General features: G+C 39.7%; 1 protein-coding gene across 2 annotated transcripts in view; it reads left to right on the top strand.

Annotated features, from left to right (window-relative positions):
* flt1 (fms related receptor tyrosine kinase 1) overlaps nucleotides 1-16,071 on the top strand; it is a 188,051-nt gene that overhangs the window by 54,803 nt on the left and 117,177 nt on the right. The window contains exons 5-11 of one of the 2 annotated variants that reach the window (XM_061240513.1): nucleotides 3,947-4,109; nucleotides 6,462-6,598; nucleotides 6,853-7,024; nucleotides 8,029-8,146; nucleotides 8,279-8,448; nucleotides 9,008-9,155; nucleotides 14,385-14,690. In XM_061240513.1, coding sequence (XP_061096497.1) covers nucleotides 3,947-4,109; nucleotides 6,462-6,598; nucleotides 6,853-7,024; nucleotides 8,029-8,146; nucleotides 8,279-8,448; nucleotides 9,008-9,155; nucleotides 14,385-14,406 — 930 coding nt within the window. In that variant the 3' untranslated portion in view covers nucleotides 14,407-14,690. Of the gene's footprint in view, nucleotides 1-3,946; nucleotides 4,110-6,461; nucleotides 6,599-6,852; nucleotides 7,025-8,028; nucleotides 8,147-8,278; nucleotides 8,449-9,007; nucleotides 9,156-14,384; nucleotides 14,691-16,071 lie in introns of those variants that run through there. The other variant, XM_061240512.1, reaches the window with a different exon arrangement.

Below are 16,071 nucleotides of genomic sequence, written 5' to 3' on the forward strand. Positions count from 1 at the left end.
AGAAATAGCTGTGTAAGACAGAGACAGCAACATAAGCCCCCTTAGAAGTGCTGTGTAGTGAATAGTTCTGCTTAGACAATACTTTAACTTCTCTTTGACTAATCTAAGTGACTTTGTCAGCTTTTGGGAAATTGTTAGGCCAGATGCCACTGGCATGTGTCCCAATCTGAACATTATGTGTTATGAATGGCATTTAGCAACTTTGAGGGAATCATTGTAAAAGTCAATGCGTAATTTGCATTATGTGTGCAATTACATTGTTGAAATCAACTTCAGTATTCAATAGGCATTGTTTATTGCTTTCTGTTTCTGAGTTGTCATTTATGGCATCAAGGAAAGAAGTGTATGCAAGACATTTTTTTAATTGGATGTAATTGATGTAATTTTTCTTGACTACACACATAATTACTCCAAAGTCAGTATTACTCCAAATATTACTGAAACAAAGTTACAGAAGCTTTAACACAGTGAAGTTTTTTCTCACTGAAAAGATTTTCTGTTTTGACTGGATACAAATGATTGTAGCTGTGGCTTGTGCCAAAGCTACAATGGAACACATTGGAGCCAAGTAACAACAGTTTGAGGTCAAATTTGACAAAATCACCAACAATTAGCATTCTGCATTGTTTTTTTCTAATCTACAATACTTTGCCAACCTGTATAACATTCTGTACAGATAAGATTCTTTCAAAAATAATTAAATGAAAGGTCCTAAATAAATGTACTATACATTTTACATTCTATTTTAGTAATTTGCCAGAATAGTTAAAAACTGAATCAAATCAATATTTTTTGCGACCACTCTTTGGCGTTAAAACTGCATCACTTCTCTGAGATCACTGCAGTTCTATAAGACAATCACAATCAATTCCATGCACGTTGGAGAACTTGCCACAGTTCTACTGCAGACTTTGGTTGGCTCCTTGCTTCTGATCTCAGACAGCCTTGATCAAGTTTTTATGTAAAAAGTAGTCAATTGCTTACAGTAATATGTTACGTTTTTTAATTAAATACAAAAATGTCTCTGTAAAATTAAATCTTTTGGAATATTTGGAAATCTCAAATGTGTTCTTTTATACTGACACACACACAAAAATTAACTTATATTTAATAAAGTCTAGGGTGCCTAAGACTTCTGCACAGTACTGTATGTCTAGGCAGTTTTCCAAAAAGGACATTTGAGAACTCCAAAGGGACACATGGAAATAAATTATATTATGGGTTTAAATGGTGTAAAATGCTGCATTTTGCTTACTAGACTACAATAAAAAAAAGTGTTTGCACTTCCCCCCCACCTGTCACCTTCCCCTACCTCCCTGTCCCAAACTAGACTCCTCCTTGCAGCTATCCTCAGACAGTAACAGGTCGAGAAGATCAGAAAAGTACAATAATCACAATAATACCATCTTGTACACTAATATATTCATTGAGGCCCATTGATTGAAGTTTTTGTTTAATACCCAACCTCCATGAAAAAACACATTCCATCATTTCACATGGTATTTATTATTCAAAAGCAGGCTGGCTCCTTATTTATAAGCATACTGAATAATAATACAATATTTTGAGAATGTATTTAGATGCTCACCAATATAAAATGGGGTCACTGAAAATGCCATCTATTGTGTTGTCAACGTTGTTTTCACTGTCTTCCTCAGAAATATTCACTCAGACAAGAGGTTCCTTGGAACTCATCCAAAGGAAGTCCTCTATTTAGACATAGGCATTGCAAAATTGACCAACCTTTTTTCGGCATAAAATCTCAAGAATTGTTTTTGCCGAAGTGCAACAGACTCTGTGTGCGTATTTAAAATGCTATACACCAATTATACACCTTTGGATACATAATGTCATTAGCTAAAATGCTTTTTAGTTGTCAGCTCAGTACCATGCCATAGTTGGTTTTTTGATGAGCTGAAGTTATACAGAATTTTCATCCACAAGGATGCATTTTCAGAGACAGTTGTACTTAGGCGAGAGAGCCTATACAAAACATAGATAGATTTCTATCTACAAGTACTTTTGTAGAAGTATACCACGGTGAAACGGACAACAATGATGATTCCTCCAGAGAAATTATAAGTAAACAATGGACATTCTATCAACATTTCTCCAGCTTATTTTTAGAATGAAAAACTATAATGCATTTGGTCCACTTGCCATGAAAATTACACTGACATAACCTTATTTCCTGTAGTGTGTGGATTTATAAAATGCAGAGGAGGTCCCTTGTTTTACCACTCACGTTACAAAATAAGGAACAGTTATCACTAACACAATGGCATGTTAAAATAGGTTATACAGATAGAACCGAGTTTTAATGCTTTCAAACGGTATATCTTGTTACCATAGTGATTGAAAATGGCAGGCTGCAAAAAGGAATGAATGCACTGGCCCAGCCCAATTCATATCAGATTTGGAAAAATCCTATTCATATATGATTTCATGCGAGTGTGCACCCCTTTGACTTGAAGGAGGGGAAGGATGGGATGTGCTTTCAGTTAGGAACGGGCATTCAAAAATTGAGGCAGTGAAGAAAAAGGAAAAGTTGTTCAACAATTAATTAATAATCATAATCACAAGAAGGAGAGACTGCTGATCAGAAGCCTGGCCACCAGAAGAGATTAAGGGGGTCAGTGAAAATATATTTGCTGCAGATTTAGGATAATAACACTCCAAAGTGTTCGCTACCTGTGACTGTGGCAGGAAGGGCAGACTGTGGCAAACCTTGTGGAAAAATTTGTATCAGTACTAATGTGCCCCCACCCCTCCCAATCTGCGCACAGCTCTGGAGCCATGGAGGTGATTACTCCAAAATTACTGCACGTCCAACCACCACTCCCCTCCCAGGCTATTACACTGCCAAGCACTCTCTCTTTCCTGAATGGATTCGACACTTTGGCAGTAGTTCCAGCCCAGCATCTTGCACAATGCCCAGGAGGCAGGACTCTCACTGGATAATGTGAGCATACCCAGCAGCTCTTTACCCTGACCTCTGTAGGATACAGCCCTGGGAGTTGTATCCTCCAGTAGCAGGATGTGAGGAGATGGGCTAAAGTCACGTTTCCCTCTTCCTGAGTCCCCCCCACTCAGCCCTATAAGCTTGGTCTCACCCCGCTCACTAAAGGTGGGAAGGTGGGGGGGTGCAGTATCACAGGACATGGCTCCTGGGGGGCAGTGGGGGGGGGGGGGGGGGGAGAGTTTGGGGGTGTTTCCTCAGGGATACAAGAAAAGAAAAGAACTCCTTGGACAACTCATCACTGCCATGTACTGTGTAGTGATACTTCCCACAGTGCTACAGTGTAGCGATATGACTCGTAATTATGTAAATAGTACCCATAATTATGTAGAAATATTACCCATAGTACTGTAGAGATAGTACTAATGATGCTGTAATATTTTCATTAATTCTATATAAATGACATAATATTTAATGAATTTAGCAGATGTTCTTAACCAGCACAAGTTACAATGTAGGTGGAAAATAGATGCTATCTAAAGAGCTGGGTCTTTGATCTGTGCCTGAAGAGAGTCAACAATTCTGCTGTCCTTGCCACTTTGGGAAGTTTGTTCCAGTACTGTGGGGCCAGTACAGACAGGCATTGTGACTGGAAGAAGTGATCATGTGGGGAGGAAGTTTGAAGTTTGATTGCTCCTGTTCCATTTACAGCTTAGGTTTTAAATTTAAGTTATAATAAGGTAGCCATGGAAGTGTGTCATGAGTTATTAGCCATAATACTGTACATTATCTTGTGACCGTGGGAGAGGTTGCTATGGATTCTCAGGGTGTGTTCTGAAGACACTGGCAGCACTGCTTCAGGACTTCATGAACAGGTCCATAAAATTATTTCTGAGTGTGTCCTTCATGAGGGCAGGTTTCTGTGAGATTCAACAGGTATGCAATTGTGTGGTGTGTCCTTATCATGAAATGTTCTGTTCCCAACAGTTTCCAGGACAAAAGCTGATTCCAGACCAGAAGGATATAATCTGGGACAGTAAACAGGGTTTCATCATCCCAAAACCGACCTACCACTACATTGGCCTCTTCTCCTGTGAGACTAGACTCAATGGGGTTTTGTACAGTATGAAATATCTGACCCACAGACCAGGTGAGTTCACCTGTATCAGTCACAATGTATATAGGCTTAGTGCACTGTCAGTGTATACAGTACATTGTGTTGTCTCTTTTACCCATTATCAGCTTAATTGAAAGTCTGCATGGCTAAAACTGTATTAGAGCTGTTTCAATATATAATGTCTATGTGGCATAAAAGTACCAGAAGCCAGAGTTTTTTAAGAATATCAACATCAATGACTCTGCTAATATTTGTAGACAAATGACCAATCACAACAGAATAACTAAATGATACATTACTTTCATGAACTTTCATTTTCCTCTGCCTGAAATTTTCCTGAAGTAATTCTGGAATTTCATATAAAGTGCTGAGCTAGCATTTTTTTGTATGTGTGGGAAGAGGTATGTCTTTATCTTAACCTCTCCTGCTTGACAGTGGTCACATGACTTCAGCCCATATTGTTTTTCTTGTAAGGTTAGGCTGTGCTTGCTGAGGATATATGCTGGTATGCTGTCATTTGTAGGCCTATTTGAAGAGCAATAACCATCAGATTTCTCCAGCTTTGTTTCATTATCCCAAATCTACTGCACTGTGTTTCACTAAAGCCAAAGATAAATTGTTTTTTGATGTATTTGTGTGGATATGATATGAAGTGTATATTTCATCAGATCACTACCTTAACCTGATAATTACAATGTAAAGGTGCTATAAACTAGACAGACAGTACAGTACAAACAGAGCTCACATCTTGTTGGTAGAAAAGGTCATGAGAGACTTTTTTAGCAATGATTACAGTTGACTCATGAGCACTATTTGGACAAACTATTAGTTTGCAGAACAACATCTGAGATTGAATGATAATACGACATACTGTCAGTACAGTGGTCAATCTGAGCAGTTATGCTCATGCTCACTTTCCATACACTGTATCTATCCATCAGGATTAGTAGATAAAAAGTTTAAACACTGCTCAAATGTACAGCAAAGGGTGAATAAGATCATAAAAAAGGCCTTTGTCAAAAAATCCATATGACAAAGGCCTTTTTTATGATCTTATTCACCCTTTGCTGTACATTTGAGCAGTGTTTAAACTTTTTATCTACTAATCCTGATGGATAGATACAATGTATGAAAAGTGAGCATGAGCATAACTGCTCAGATTGAAGCAAAATCAACTCTCCTTGTTTTTGTGATACTTTTTAAAGCATACGATACATTCAGTTTAATTTTGGCATGCTTTCAAGAACTAAACTCAGGAAAAAGTTTACTAATAGAACACATTAGTATACTTTTTTGAACTTGAAATTTGACCGTACCCATTTAGTTTACTTTTGGTATACATTCAAGTAGTAAGTACTTTGTAAGTACACCCTGGCACCACATTGCAGCATCTTCCTGAGCATTGGGTTGAAGTGCTTTGCTCAAGGGCACAACTGCCGTTAACAGTTGTAAGTGCTCAGGTAATAACTTGTTTAGCTTTGTAACGTTTTCATTTGTACCATAACCTTTACACATTACTGCACAATAAATGTGTATGTTATTCCAGTGTCGAAGATATTAGTTGTGTGTAATGACCTGCAAGTGTAACTATTCACTAGACTTTGTTATGTGTTATACCTGCTACACATATGTTTCCGCTAAAATTTTCAAAAGTTATTTGATAGTATTTCAGTAGCACAGCCCGTTGAAAGAATGGGGAGGTAAAGCGAATGTCCCGCTGAATAGCATTTCCGGTATACTGCTAAATGCTATGCTAATGTATTTCATCATTGACGATAGGAGGAACAACTTTATATAAGGACATGATTCATTAAATCGTTTTGCAACTACAAAATGTCAAGGCTCTGTATTATCAGCAAATGATCGACATCCAGCTTTTCATTACTTTTTTTAAAATATCGTAGTTAGCACAAGTCAGATTTACATACCAAATCCACAAACAAAGATGACATTATCTATCCTTGGCTGGCCAGTTTCATGGGGCGTACCAAGATAGAATCACACCAGTGTAGCAGGATTAGCTCGGCTAGTTCGCTAGTAAGCACAATGAAGTGCAGGAAAGTGAAGGCTCGTAGCAGGTTACCGCGACAACACTCCTTGATGACGTAACCCTCAAATTCAAAAGAATGTTGTTGCCCTTGGTATTCAGTATATAGCTATGTGTATAAACCATGAAACACATACTTTGAACCCAGACTTCAACACTACGTAGTTTGCTTATATTTAGCTTTCACCACTCTATTTAATAGGGAGCAGTATATCGATAAGTATCGTTCTTGAAACATCCATTTTACCTCCCTATATGATGTATGATCTCTTGCTCTCTCTCTCTCTCTCTTTCTCACACACACACACACACACACACACTCTCTCTCTTTACTGCAGTGAATAAGATTCTAGATGTGTACTTGAACAGTACAGGTCCTGTTCGTCAGCTACGGGGGGAGAGCTTTGCACTCGGCTGCATCGTCACAGCTGAGTGGAACTCCAGAGTGTCCATTAGCTGGAGCTATCCAGGGCAGGTGAGACTGTACTGCTGCAAGTAATATGGATCCATTGTGCCCCACACAGGTGGCAACAGCGCCTGTTTACCTTCCCTAATTTATATCGAAACTATCCACCCCACTGGGCATCTGGGGAAGACATTGTCCTGTTTGCTTTGCAATAAATTCTCTCTCTTCCCTTGCCTCCTCTACATCTTCCCTTACCTCATCTCCATCTTTTCTTGTCTTTTTCATTTGTCCTTTTCTTATCCTCCCTCTCTCTGTTCCTGAAGGCTAACAACTCAGCCTCCATCAGTCGGCGTATTGTTAAGGGGAGCTCCAGCGTGATGTTCCACAGTGTACTGTCCATTGGACAGCTAAGCCGCTCTGACCGTGGCATCTATACCTGTCATGTCAAGAGTGGCCCCACCTTACGTGAAACCAACATCTCTGTCACTGTCTATGGTGAGAGTTCTAACCACACCCACCTCTGTCTCTTTTCTATGGTGAGAATTCTAACAACACGCACTGCTGTCACTGGTTATGGTGAGCATTCTAACGACACTGATCATTAGCTATGGTGAGAGTTGTAACCATGCCCACCTCTGTCTATGCCTATAGTGAAAGTTCAAACTGCATCCACCTCCACTATCAATGGTGAGAGGTTTAAACATGCAGTGTTTTTTCCCTTTTTGTCTCCAAGACATGATAATAATAAATGGCCAGTGCGCAAGTCAAGAATATTTCACTTTTTGGCTTTGGAAAACAAGCTTTAGCAGTATGACTGGGATCATTATCCTGCTGCAAGGTGAAGCGCCATCCAATCAAACTGTTGCTTTTGACACATACAATGTTTTGGCATCAATCATGGTATAGTTAATGTGTCAAAAAAGAAAAAATGTGTCTGAAAAGAGTGCTGGTGCAGTGTTAAAATCTATCCAATTTTAAATCTCAAACTAAAGGAAACTGTAGGCTGTGACTAAGTTTGTAATTTTGTCTAGGCTAGTAGTCAACTAGCCTGTAGTTTTAGCTTACTTTACCAAAAGCTGATATTGCATGCTATATTCAAATATTCCCACATACAAAAAAATATAAAACATATTTTAAAAATATTGTCTTCTGTGAATTTGCATTGCATTGTATATGCATAAGAATGACAATCTATACCACCTAATCATTTTTAAATATGTACATTTCCATTCGACATGCTAAACACATATTTCCTAACTTACACGGAGAGGAAATGATAAATGAGTATAGAAACCATTAGGATTACTGACCCACTTGGGCACTAACTCTCCCAAAAGACAGTCCAAAATACTCCTAGAACATCCTGCTCATGATGAAATACAAATTCATTATTTCATTAAAATCTTTTTGCCCCAATGAATGTTGACTTCTACCATACTTATTTATTCATGTCTACATTTTTCCCTTTTCTATGTGACCTGATCTATGTATCCCTTCAGACCGACCCTTCATTCGGCTAAAGCACAGACATGGCCCCGTGGTGGATGCCCTTGCTGGGCAGAAATTCTATCGCCTATCCCCTAAACTCCGTGCCTTTCCCACACCAGAGATCATTTGGTAGGTTCCCTAAATCTTCTGCATATAAAACTGTTCTATGTGTTCAGCGAGTATGCAATGAGTGTGCTGTAAGCATATAGTGAGTGCTCTGTGCATAGAGTGAGTAGCGCTGGTATGTGTTTGCTATGTCAGGCTGAAGGATGGAATGGTGGCTGCAGAGAGCTGCTCTCGTTATCATGTGGAAGGCAGTTCACTCCTTATTCGTGATGTGGCAGAAGAGGATGCTGGAGTCTACACTGTGCTGGCAGGAATCCAGCAGTATGGGCTGTACAGGAACCTCTCCGTTTCACTAATGGTGAATGGTGAGTCCCACTGTAATCACTTATACACACAGACCCACACCAACCTCACATAGGCATAAACTGACAATCACTGATCCACACTCTCCTATGCAGATCCCTCACTGTCCTACACTGAAACCATTGTGAACTACAGACATATTAAGACTTGCACCAATCCACACTACCTATAACACTTATGCCCGCACTAACCCATAATTACAATAACACTAATGCCAACAGAAAACCAGACTGGTCTACAATGACCATCAGACTAAAGCACACACTGACCAATTTTGTTGGCATATCAAATTCATATTCTTTTTTTTTTTTTAGTTGGGGTGATATTCAGCATTGGAGAGATGTACTGTAGAGTATGGGGTTGATATTAAGTGTTGGGGTAATGTTTTATATTGGGGTGATTCTCAGTGTTAGAGTGATGTTGAGAGTTGGGGTGCTAGGCTGATATTCAGTGTTGGGGGGATGCAGAGAATTGGGATAATGTTGAGTGTTGGGCGATAATCAGTGTTGGAGGGGTGAACGTTGGGGAGAACGTTATTCATGTGTCCTCACTCTTGTGCAGTAAAGCCCCAGATTGGGGAGAGGGCGGTGGCTCTGCAGGATCCAGGGACATACCCCCATGGGAGCAGACAGACCCTGCTCTGCACATCCCAGGGGTTTCCTCCACCCCAAATACACTGGCTTTGGCACCCCTGTCCACAGAGAGGCCCGTAAGTCTTATCCTGACTCACTTCCTACACATACCCTACACATTTAGTCCTCTCACCTTACACACACCCTGTATAGATCCTGGCATCACTGTACACACGTCCTACAAAATTGCTAGTCTCACTTTAAACACAATCTTAATGTATCCTGCCTAACCCCTTCCACCAGTGTCACACATCCTGCTCGCCCCTTAAAGGGGCAGTTCACCAAAAAAAAGGATAAAACGGATCTCGCAGGTCCTTCATCCTGTGCCTTCAAAGCACCAAAAATTTACATTAGAAAAATAATCCCACAGTTATGCACATCCACAGAGCTTAATTTCTGCATGGTTCCATAGAGAGGCGTGTGCCAATCAAAGTATCGCCCCTTTTCTTTACACAAGCTTGAAAATTACATACCCAAAATAAAATGGCTACTATTCTTGAACCCTTTTGACTGCAGCCATAATCCTGTTGTCCTCTGAAAGGTAACTTTTTGGGAAATGCTATGCTGTTTTATGAAAGCATAAGAAACTATACACCGTTGGAAACATAATGTTATGTAGCTAAAATGCTTCTCAGTCATTACTTCAATACCATACCACTAGGCAGTTCTAGGCTCAGCTGAAGTTATACTGCATTTTTTGCTCACGGATTGGGATCACGCTTTCAAACAGTCTATCCCATTACCATAGCGATTGAAAATTCCACCGGTAAATTAGGAATGAATTCAAAAATAAACCAGACCCCAGCCCTGGGCCGGTGAGATTTAAGGGATTAACTTAATTTGTAATATTCACATACCCACGAAGATTTTGAATAATATGGGTCTAAAGTATTATTCCATACAGCGCAGAACAGAACTTCTATAAAGCCTGAGAGCTATACAGGACCGGCATAGCTCTCTAAAAACCCTTTCCCTGTTTGTTTCTTCCATCATTTGGTTGGCATCACAAATAATAAAACCTCAATAGGAGTTGGGAGAGGGCTGTACTTTGACCCACAATATAGGCTTTATACAAGAATGTACCTTTATTTTGGTAATAAAACTCAAAAGTTACTGATGCAATTCAAGCACTGTGAAAAACACCTTCTATTAACTTCTATGAAGTTTTGGGTATTTTCAATGGCCAAATAAAAGTCACTCAAAAAGTAGTGTGAAATTGCCCCATACAGAAAGTATAGGATTGAGATGTGCAGAGACTGTACAGATCTGCTTGTAATTTATGTTGTAGAAATTAGACCTGCTAATATCTCATTCATTAATTTTGGAGCTGTTATGTGATTTCCTAAAGTAAGTTGCTTACAAGTCGCGGTAAGCCAGTTGAAACTACTAAAGGTGGCATTCAACCACGTCACATCACCACCACTCAAGTTTCATACTCGTCCACCTGTTGGCTACACAGTTGGCATAGTTCAGTAGAAGTAGGATAGTTTGTTGGAACCATGCAGAAACTAAGCTCAGAGGATGTTTGTGTGTAACTGCAGGATTATATTTGAAAAGAGTTGAATATATCAAATGTCAGTTTTTGGTGCTTTGAAGCCACATGGCTAAGAACCCGCAAGGTCTATTTTATCCAGGTGAGCTACAGCAATATAAAACTCAATTTTCAGGGAAACTATACATACAGTATAGCATACAGTATCGTGCAAAATTCTTAGCCACGTGTAAAAAAAATTCCATGAAGTGAAGATGCTTTCAAAAATAATTAAAACTTTCTAAATATTGAATCTATAAAGAGCAGTAAACAGTTAAAAATGCATATTTTCCTAATTAATATTTGTTGTGAGCACCATTTGCCTGTAAAACTGCATAATTTATCTTTGGTACATTGTCCTGTAGTTATATAAGAAAAATCGGTAGGTTGTTGCAGACATATTGGAGATAGTGGAGTTTTTCTGCAGACTTTGGCTGTCGTTTGCTTCTGGCTATCCAGCTAATCTGAGCCCAATGCCCACAGCCTTGATAAAGTTTTTATCTGAGAAGTGGTCTATTACTTAATGTTATTTTATTTAATGAAATATAAATTTATATAATAAATATATTTTCTACCATAAATTTTGGAAAATGAATGCTCTTGAATCTCAAATTTGCTCTTTTCTACTGACACACTGGGTACCTAAGACTTTTGCACAGTGCTGTAAATATTCTAGTCGATACCTATCTACACCTAAAACAATGCTGTTGCTCAACAGCAATGTATTGCTAAACTAGTGATTCATGTTCTGTAATTTACTTTTTCTTCAACATTCTTGAAACTGATTATTATGGTGCCTTTCTTAAAATGTGTAAATGGGTTTGAGTAGGCAGGGGCCTGTGGTGTGAGTGTTTGCTTGTGTAAGAGTGTGGGTCTGTCTGTGTTTCTGCCTGCAGTTTCATATGTGTGTGAGTGTGTGAATATGTTTAGACATGTCTGAATCCGGTGTTGTGTCTATCTCAGTGTGTATTCAGTCTGTGTTTCCTCTTCATAATGCCCCTGTAAGTCTTTCATGGTGTGTGTGTGTGTGTGTGTGAGTGAGAGAGAAAGAAATAGAGACAGAGCAAAAGTGAGTGTGTACGTTTGTGTTGAAAGAACAGAGAAAAACACTTCAATGGACCACAGTTCCGTGCTCTCAGTCACGATCTGCAGTGCTGTGATTCTGTGATTTGATGGATTTCCTCCGCTGAACGCAGTCTGAAATGGTTGTTTATTATTGCTGTGTTGAGAAGCGTCCTGTGGCCACTTTTTAAAAGGTGACACACTAATTATTTTAAGTTCTCATGAGAAACAGTGAGACAGGCTACACCCACAGCTGTCGCATCCTTGCAACTCTACCGTCTGTACCCTCACACCCAGAACAAACACAATATGCACATGCACATTGATATGCATTCACACACATGCATGTTATTAATGCTTAAACTAAAGAGTCAGATGATTGTGATTGTGACAGTATGCATGTATTTTGTAAATGGTGAGAATGATTTCTCCACTGAAATGTACATATATTAGTATGTCACGTTTATTTATTGTGAAATGTGTAGTCATATACAGTAAGTGTTGGTATACAGTGCTGTCCGTAAGTATTTATGATCTTTTGGCTCTGTACTCCAGCACATTAGATTGGACTGAGGTCAAAGTGCAGACTTGTCACCTTTGATTTCAGAGTATTTACATCCACACTGGATGATTAGTCAGGTGTATTCAAGCAATTACTTAGAGCAGGTATAAGAAAGTTTTCAGTATCTATCTTAATCAATAAGCTGTTCGGAACATCATTAAGAAGAGAGCACTGGTGTATGTTTGGGATCATTGCCTTACTGTGGGATGAAGCACCATCCAATGAGTTTGGATTTAGCATTTGATTGAACTTGAGCAGATAAGATGCTTCTGTACATTTCAGAATTTAATTCTGCTGCTGCTATCAGCAGTTACATTATCAATGAAGGCACATGAGCCAACACCTGTGGCAGCCATATATGCCCAAACTGTAACACCCCCACCATGTTTCACAGATGAGGGGGGAGGTTTGTATCTTGGTTCTTTTTTAGCCTCCACACTTTTTTCTTGCCATAACTCTGATACAAGTAAATCTTGATCCCATCTGTCCACCATTTTTCCAGAACTCTGCAGGTTGTTTTAGGCACTACTTAGCAAACTGAAACCTGACCATCCTGTTTTTGAAACAAGCAAGTGTTTTGCAGCGTAACTGTAGATCTGTTTGTGGAGTATTCTGCAGAGAGTCGACGCTGACAAAGATCTTCCTTGGCCTTCCTACCCCTTTGCAATTACTGAGCTGACCAGTGCTCTATTTCTTCTTAATGATGTCCCAAATAGTTTATTTTGGTAAGCCTATTGTTAGGCTAATTTATCAAGCTCATAATGGCTTCCTTGGCTGTCATTGGCACAACTCTGGTCCTCATGTTGACAAACACCAATAACAGACTCCAAAGGAAACCAAAGGAATCAGTATCAGATTAAATCAATCTAGCATCAAATTAAAACTATAATCAAGACTAGACACTGAAAACTTTCTTTTACCTGCACTAAGGAAGCAATTGAATACACCTGACTAATCAGAAACAACTGCCAACTGTCCAATTACTTTTAGTCACCTAAAATGGGCGGGACTATGTATCAAAAGGGATGGAATTCCTACATGGATCACATGGATGTAAATACCCTCAAATTAAAGGTGATTCTGTCTGTACTTTAACCCTATATTCATGGTTTAATTTCAAATCCAATGTGCTGAAGTAGAACCAAAAGAATAGAAATTGTAGCACTGTCCAAATATTTATAGACTGCACTGTATATGGCCATGCTGAGATTGAGCAAATGGCATCATCAGTACAGGACATTGAACATGCTCCCAATTTTGTGGCCATGAATCCTGTTCACTTTGATAATCCCTGACCACACAAACACCCTTTTCCTGTTTGTGGTAACATTGAGCCTACATTTATTATACTCTCTCCTTACACCACACACCCTACACACATCCCGCTCACACCTTACCTGCACTGTACATATAGCCTACTTTCACCTGGCACACATCATGTGCTCATCATGGGCACATCCTTCCCTCACCTGAAGGTTGGCTATAATAGCAGTCATCCTTCATGATTTCATGGGTGCAATCCTGGGAAACATCTTGTTTTGTTGTCTTTCATGTTTTCTGTAATTTTTTTTCTCAGACAGAATGATATGTTATGTTCTTTGATCTGTATTTCTGCTTGATCATGTGTGCAGATGTAAAGACTAACCCACATACAGACTTTCCTGTGTGTAGGTGTTGTACAGTGACATCGCTGTTATCATGACAAAACCTTGCAGGTGCACCTATTGATACCTTTTTAATTATTATAGATTTGCAGACCTCTCTGCCCTGCACCACACAGAGCCTGACTGGATGCCAGTATAACAATTTATACTGATACAAATATACCTTATAACTTATACCAATCCCATAAGAGATTGTTAAGAGCTTTTGTTCCAAATAGAAATAATAATCAAAGCTAAACTGTATATTATCTTCCTTTTTATAAAAGAACTGTGCAACTGATTGGTCAGTATTAAATACCACTGACATCAGGATTGATGTGGTCTGTAATCAGGGAGAGAGAAAGAAAGAGGGAGAGAGTGTGCTTGGGAGAAATGGAGAGAGGTGTGTGATACTGTGACACTGAAGGTTTTGTCAGCATCCCAGTGATGGTGCTGCTGATGTTGAGCTGACTGGACCCATTCCTTATGAAGCCCTTATTCTTTGTAGCCCCGGCGCGGCGCTAGCCTGACACCCTGCCCCGCCCCACTCCACTGTGCTCCGGCCGCGGAGGCCAAGGGACGCTCTCGGCCATGGGACCCTTCTTATCTGTGTGTGTCAGGAGGCACGGCCAGCTTCCTGTGCCAAATCCACAGCGCTTTCCTCTCCTTGTTTGGCTTCCTCTCCAACACAAGACGCTTCCCACCAGAGTGATTGTCCCTCCGTCTTCAAACGTGGCACAGTCCGCTTCCTCAAGAGCTTGATCTATTCTTGAGACCCCCCTCCCCCCACCCCCCTGCATTCAGCCACAACCCTCTCCTCTCTCACGCCCCCCCCCCCCAGCCCCACATCATAGCTCATCAAGACTGTTCTATGGAAGTGGCCTCACTGACAGTGCTAGTCCTTATGAAAAATCACATGTCAAAAAACCACATGTGAAGATCCAACATGTGATGAGTGCACATGTGAACTACAAAAATAATCCTACTTCATGAGAGCATGAAAAGCTAAACTATGCTAAATCAAGTCACATGTTTTGTTTTCACATCTGAAAATTGTAGTTTCACGTGAATTCATGTCACATTTGCATGTGGACATTTTCATTCACAAATGAAAAAAGCCAATCACATGAGACATTTTGCCTTCGGTGTGACCCTGAAGAACTGTAGCAAATTTGATGGGAACTGTTTTTAGTTGTGGAGTAGAGGGGGTACCCTGGTAAGGGAGAGCATGCAGGGCTATGACGAGGACACCAAACATTCTGAAGATATTCCCTTTATTTATTCTTCCTTGCTATGAAGCAAGACCTGTATTCCTCCCATCTTACAGTGTTCTCAGCTGTATTGAGCCACTGGATGAGCAATCCCAGCTGTCTACTGCCCTCTGGCTGGCCTGTATTTACCACTGCCTGGAAACTGGTACTATTGGGTGTGCAGAGTGCCACCACTGGCCAGGTCCTCTGCTCTGCCTCTCACATCCGCACAAGCTGTGAATTCAGGTTTCACATCACCCTATTTATATCTGTGTGGCTGACCATGGCAGGGCAAACACATGGTTTATTTATCAGCTGGATGTCTCAAAGTCTAAAGATCCTCTGCGACCTGCTGCGTGTCAGTGATGGCCTATCCACATGTCTTTCAGCATGATGTGCTTTGTAATTGTAATGTATTGCAATGACTCTCTGTTTGCTGTACTGCGCATGTGTGTGTGTGTGCGCGCGCATATGAGAGTTTGTGTGTGTGTGTGAGAGAGAAAGAAAGAGAGAGTGTATGTGGGTGCGTATTGGACATCACCACATGGTGATGTTACACTCTACGGGTTTGTCCCAATGTGATTCATTTACTTTGCAAAGATATTTTATAAGTAATATATGAATCTCATATTTAATAAATTTACCACTAACTAATCTATGTATTTTTTAGGCTAATAAAATGTTAAAATATTTTTATATGCTGTATCAAATGTATGTGTTTTGACATTAAATATTATGAAAGGATTGATTTATGGTTGTGATTTAGGTTTGTATCATGATGGTAAACAACATGTAAACAAACACGCATGGAAGCAAATCTTTATGCATATACATACAGTCACCAAGCACTTTATTAGGAACATTTTTACTTTATTACACCTTCTTATTCATGGGATAATCTAATCAGCCAATTGTGTGGTAGCAGTGCAATGCGTACAATCATAT

Source organism: Conger conger, chromosome 4 (assembly GCF_963514075.1).
Source record: "Conger conger chromosome 4, fConCon1.1, whole genome shotgun sequence".
Lineage (NCBI taxonomy): Eukaryota > Metazoa > Chordata > Actinopteri > Anguilliformes > Congridae > Conger > Conger conger.